The sequence below is a fragment of the Macadamia integrifolia genome, chromosome 4 (assembly GCF_013358625.1).
Source record: "Macadamia integrifolia cultivar HAES 741 chromosome 4, SCU_Mint_v3, whole genome shotgun sequence".
NCBI lineage: Eukaryota > Viridiplantae > Streptophyta > Magnoliopsida > Proteales > Proteaceae > Macadamia > Macadamia integrifolia.
Window position 1 is genome coordinate 32,807,552 of NC_056560.1, and position 6,534 is coordinate 32,814,085.

The 6,534-nt window shown below is 35.0% G+C and overlaps 1 protein-coding gene across 2 annotated transcripts in view; it reads right to left on the reverse strand.

Annotated features, from left to right (window-relative positions):
* Window positions 1-5,726: 5,726 nt before the first annotated feature.
* Window positions 5,727-6,534, reverse strand: part of LOC122077188 (peroxisome biogenesis protein 2) — a 14,459-nt gene continuing 13,651 nt past the window's right edge. For both annotated transcript variants that reach the window (XM_042643039.1, XM_042643038.1), the window contains one exon: window positions 5,727-6,023. In XM_042643039.1, the coding sequence (XP_042498973.1) occupies window positions 5,906-6,023 (118 nt within the window). In that variant the 3' untranslated portion in view covers window positions 5,727-5,905. The remainder of the gene's footprint in view (window positions 6,024-6,534) is intronic.

Genomic DNA, 6,534 nt, shown 5'->3' on the forward strand with positions numbered 1-6,534 from the left:
ATTTGAAGGGGGGGAATGATCAAATTGCATCATATGATGCAAGCAGATGTCATCTATCCCTTGATGAATGATGTTTTCGAACTATACCTCAATAATGTGGTCACCCAAACAACACTAGTTGGTTAACCCTTACTAAAAAAGAGTTTCCATATGAACTAAAATTTTTAAAGTAAACTAAGCTCTGCAGATCAAGGGCATGAAAGTATTCACAATAGCAGAGAGAGAGAGAGAGAGATGGTGTTTCTTACCTACCACGTGATTATTATAACCAAACCCAAGTGTTAATTCTCATCAATCCCTTTCTTAGGTAGTTGGCATGTATCAAATCACTCTTAACTTTTGGCCTAATTAAATTTTAAAAGTTGAAGGAGAAAAATCCAATTTATTGACCCTCAACATTCCATCTAACTAGGGTAGGAAGCTCAACTTAAATTCAACATATATCTGATTACCAATAATTATTTCATCTTTTTATCATTGTCGAAACTAATATTGAATTAATAATATTGTTTGGGCAAGTAGAAACTTCCTTCCCTTACTTACCTTTCCATTTTGCCCCACAGAAAGGTTTACTCATTTCTCTAAGTTTCATAATAATTAAGTTCATTAAACCTAAACACTTGCACCCCAAATGACTAAATCTCAAAAATTTTACCTAATAGGAATATATGGTTGTAAATAATATGGACCCAAAAGCATGGGCATAGCCTTTTTTTAGCTGTCCACATATGGTTTCTATTTACATATGATATATGATGTTGCTTGGAACTTTGTATAAGTCGACATGATGAGTTTGGTGACTTTGCCAGCACCCATCTATCTCTCTCTCTCAAAAGGAAAAGAACAAAAAGATCCAAAAAAAAAATTATATATATATATATATATATGTGAAGGACTACTCAAGTCTTTTAATTGAGAACTACATTGACCAAAAATGCTTCATTTACTATCCAATAGCTCCTCTTAGTCTGACATTTTTCCTTATTTAAAGTTCTTTTTATCCATTATATTGAAGTACTTAGTTTCTTTGGTGAAGAGAGAATCGTTTTATCCACAGGATCTGACCATTGATTAAATCAAAATTGAAAAGATTATTTTTGGATCTTTAATAATAAGAGGATGGGAGTTAATGATAATATTCATTTTTACTAGTGTCCAATCATAACATCAAAATCACCATTAGTGAAGAAAAACTAAATACTACATTGATTATGTTCATTTTATTGGACACTGTTTTTTAGTGCTAAAAAATAAATAAATAAATAAATAATTCTAAAAAAGAGTTGACCATGCGTAAGATAAGGCAGATGTCTGGTAGGTCTCTTTTTTAATAGTATTTTTTTAGGATTATGGGTTGGGGAAGTCTGGGAAGGTGACTGGTGAGAGGGGATGTCTTCAATAAAGAAAAGTAAAAGACTAAAACCACCGAAAGTGGTATAGCTGCTCACCAATCTAGGATGTCTATGAAATTTTTTTTTTCTCTTTTGGAAATGAAGAAAGCAATATCAGTAGAGAATATCTATTAATTTAAATGAAATTTGCATCTTATTTTGAAGAAAAATACATGTATCTTCCCACATACATTGTAGAAAGAAAATAAAACTTAGTACAAAAGCATTAGTACCACCATTCTTTGTTACATACATGTAATGCAGACCCCGCCGTTGGCTCGAAGTCGACAATAATCCAACATCATCACTGTAATTATCATTAATCAATGCAATTTAGGAGCTTAATTCTAGTTAAGGATTACTCTTAAAGCCTTTTTTAAGCTTTGAAACAGATTTATTAGAACACAATGTGAGAAGTGGGATCTCCATTAAATGGTCCTCAAGTCTATAATGTATAACTGCAATTCACCCATGGCAGCCACAGTTTGAAGAAACTGGATTCCCTAATATAAAGAAGTAAGCTGAGAGTGTTTGATCTAGGATTTGATGGAATACCTTAGTATCTTAATTTTCCCCAAGTAACTGAAGTAATTGCTGATTAGCCCTTCTCAAAGCCAGGACCAGAGGCCTTAATTCACCAGTAATTAATATTGGTTTAAGATTTTTGTAGGCTTGTCAAGGTTAACTACAGATCACAGCAAAAAAAAAATGGTTAACAGGAGAGGTCCAGCCCATAATCATTTTCTAAAGGCTAGAGCACTGTGCATTTGGGCCTTCAAAGCCCTTTCGATTGGGCCGCGGCAGGGTGTAACTTAGGAACTATTAGTTTTGAACATGCCCAACTAAATGTAGCATTTCAGACTACGTATAACATCGAGGTGGAGAGATTATGATACCAAAACCTTATTATACTGTAGTAGGTCTGGTGGTGCACTTAGTGGTGGATGTAATGCACGTGAGTTACAATTGATTTGCTTGTGGTGGTGGGCTTTATGCTGGTAGATTAAAATACTATTCACAAATACCTTCAGCTCAAGTTGTGGGTTGCATTTTTTGTCATTAATGCATAGTTGTGTGCTGCGTATCTAGCTTTTAATGTGGAGTTGTGTGATTACAAAGTTTACAATGGGGAGTTGTGTGTCCAATGGCTAGATCTCTTCACTACTGCATCCATGTTAAAGAAAAACTTCTGCCATCAAATATAACAAATGATATTGAAATACGTATATGGACAGTTTTCTTAAGGCCATGGGGAATAAGAATCCATTCATCGTGGCCCATTAATTGCATACAATAGGGGGGACAGAGAGATGTTGGGAGCAATGGAGATCACAAATGGATCGTCCATCATTCAACCACCGATGAAGGAAAACTTTGTCCTAAGATATAATCTACGGAGAATTCTTTGCAATGAAACAAACAGGGCCTTGAAATTTCAACAATGTTGTCACCATCCGTGATTGTCTCTCAACAACAGAGGTCATGAGAGGTATGTACGGCGACAATCGCCATGCCACAGTGATTTACAATCAACAAATATTTCAATTCTCTTGGTAGCTAATTGAATTAAATTGTGTCCAATATAAGAAGGAAAATAAGGTGGAGAGGCGACATCGCCATCGTTGACAAAGACTGATGAGTCTATTCGATTTTCAAATGAAGGATATTTGATTCCACACCACCGAGATATCATGGGATGTCGGGAACTTCAGCTCCGTTTGGTTGCAAGAGAAATGCAAATATTTCTTTGAAAACTGAAATATATTTATAGAAAATCATTTTAATATTTGATTGTAAGAGAATATAAATATTTTTCTAAGGCTTTGTCAGGTTGCAAGGGGAATGCAAATTTTTTATGCATAGTGGAATTTTTTTCCCAGAAAAAATAAATTTAGATGTTTGATTGCAAGGGAAATATATTTTACAAGTGAAAAAAATTTCACTTAACCATTAAAATTTCCCTTTTTATTTCCCCACCAAAAAAGGAAAAAAAAAACCCTACTCTCACGATCTCTCTCCCACTTTCGTGACTCTCACCCCGCTCATGACTCTCAACGATCTCTCTCTCTCTCTCTCTCTCTTTCTCTCAAGTGACTTAATTGGGTTTGTTTTGACCAAAAGACTTTTGGAATGGGCCTTTCAGTCGTTATCACTTGTGATCTATTACTGTTTTATTTGTGATCATCTTTTATATTATTTTAAATATTTATTTATGCTGCATTCATTTGATATATAAAATGAAATGGTTTATTTTGGTTAGTGATAGAACATAGTATCTAATGACATTTGGTTTGATTTGCTACAGACCTTGAATGACCTTATTCACATAACCAATATAAATTTTGAGGAGCTGGGTGGGTTCTGGATTGAAAAGTACTCCCCACCCCCCCCCCATCTCTTTTGAGGAGTTTGGTTGGATTATTAGTTTTTAAAAATTTTACATCCAACCAAACAACTATGGTAAATTAGTTTCACTTCACTTTCTGTTGCAACCAAACAACTCAAAAGAGAAAAAAAAATCACTTCACTTCACTTCCCTTCACGTCCCTTCCCATTTCGCTTGCAACCAAATGCAGCCTAAAAGAACAATCCTGTTCCCTACAACCTCAAACAGGTTTCAATGAAATGACCTCCTTGCCCCCTTGTGTGTGCACACCCCAATTGGCCCAGTCGCTAGTGTAGTAATCACATGACTAATTATTGTTCTCTTGCCCAAATAGGTAGTTGAAATCATGATCTCTTAATTGAATTGTGAGTTGTTGATCCCCTACCAACTAAGCCACCCCCTTGGGATCATTGCCACCAACATCTACTGTGCTTAAGAAACTGTAAGCATGTTGTCTTGAGAACAGTGTTACATATTTAACTGAAGCAAAAGTGTATGGATTACTATCGAGCATAGTTGACACGGCGCCAACGCGAACCAAGGCAATGGAAGGTTGTTTAAGCGCTTAAGCGAGAAGGCACCCGCCTTAAGGCGAACAAGGTGACCAAGTATTATTTTTTTATTTTCCCTATTTTCTAAAACTATTTAGCAAGCTATATATACCTTATATCATAAAAAATCAAGATTAAACAACATCAAGTCATTAAAAATCAACATTTAGCTATATTAAATCATAAAAAATTAATATTAAGTCATATTAAGTTATAAAAAATCAACATTTAGAAAAATGCTATTGTTCTGTAATAAGTTTGACTGATCAAATGATTTTATTTTTACATGAGATTTTTTATATTAGTTAAAATATAAAACCATCTTTCCAACAAGTCTAAGATTACTTAAATCTGAGTTGTAATGACAAAGTTATGCTCTGATCAAACTTAATTTTAAGTGCGTGAATGCTGTTAAAATCGCCTGAATGAAAATAATTTTATGAATATCAAAATAAAAGATTATTTTACCGGACTTTTGATTTTTAGCAACGTTTTAACATGATATAATTTATAAAATTTTCATAATTAAGAAAAACCTCAGCATTTAAAAGTTGAAAATCACCCCTATAACCAAAATCCAGTTTTTGTTCTTGGACTGAGGGGTTGACTTTTTATCATTTCGAAATTTGATTTTTAAACTATTTTTATTTGATTCAAATAGGGGATATTTGTTTATTTATGAATAATATCTTAAGTAAATGAAATAATATTTACTTAAATGATATTTAGCATGAATAAGTGTCAAATTACAAGGCAACAAGGTGACAATAAACAAATGTTTTTCAAAACACAAGCATGACAGATGGAAACAAAACAAGTGTGGAGCGATGCAAAGGAAATTGGGTGACTACTTCAAAACAATCAGGACCTGTTACTCAACCTTTGGCCTAGAACTTTAGTAGCAATATGTAATGAATTTGACATCTCCCTAGTTACCTAACTTTCGTTTAATTACTAATATTAGCTATATGTATACCCTTAAAACTCTGGCTCGAGAGGCATTAGCCAAAAAACAGTATCAAACTATAGTGATGTAGTGCTCTGTTTTAGTAATATAATTTCTTGTTTATATCCAGAAACAAAAAACAAAAACAAAAACAAGGCGGTTGTCGCCTAGGCCCCAAGCAACTATGCTGTCGAGTGATCTATCTAGCTGATATGATTAATGCACCTGATCTCGCAGGTTGCCAGCATCTTGGAAGACCTAGAAAAGGGAAGTAGAGACTTCTCAAACCTCGCCAAAGCCTGGCAGAGGACTAGTCCAGTTATTGGACAGACGAAATGTTGGATTTGTGCCTTTTCAGTTATTGGGATAATATCAACTTGAAGGAGAAGACCATCAGAAGTGTGAGAAACAAAACAAGAGAAAAAAATGATTCTTGAGAGGATTTGCTAACCTTTGATAAAAAAGAATCGAGTCTCTGATTGATTTATGTAACTGTAATGCCAACCTTTGCAATTTAAATGCATCATTGAGTCATTCAACACACAGAGGAATACAACATTGTGTTGACTATTTGACTATTTATACTATGATTTATCTTTTCTTTTCCTTAAAAGAATTCTCCTAAGTGTAATCAACTTTTGGGAGCTTTTCCATCATGCCGTTGCATGGCATTCACTGGCTCGTTGCATCGAGAACATCGAAACGATGGAGCAGCGGCACATCGTGTTCGAAGACAGTAATAACAATATCTGTAACAGAAAGAATGTGTAAACTTTCAAGAATTACTTCTCAAACAATGCGAAATGAAGAATTATGGCATATCATGATACTGTTAGTAAAGGATCAAAGATATTGAGTCACTTCACAGGTCAAGAAAGAGAAATAAGAGTGGGCATCCAGGAAGCCCGGTGATACTATTGGAGTGCACGTCCTGCACACTATTCTTGATGAGCATCATGTGCTTTTCCCACATAGAGCATACGGCTTGGGTCTCTAGAACATTAAAGGGCTGTGTATAAACCCAATCATAGGGCACAGCTCTGACCAAACCCATTATGCAATGCCAACTAGCTTACCAAGAGTGCAATTAGACAAAGGGTAAAAGCTCTCTGAGCTGACCGCGGAGGGAACACTAGCACCTTCTCTCTCTCTCTCTCTCTCTCTCTCTCTCTCTACATGGAATGACCTCTTTGGCCCGTTAGGTACAAAAACATTTTGTTGCTCCTCAGTGATCCACCCCCCCCCCTACACAGCTTGCTC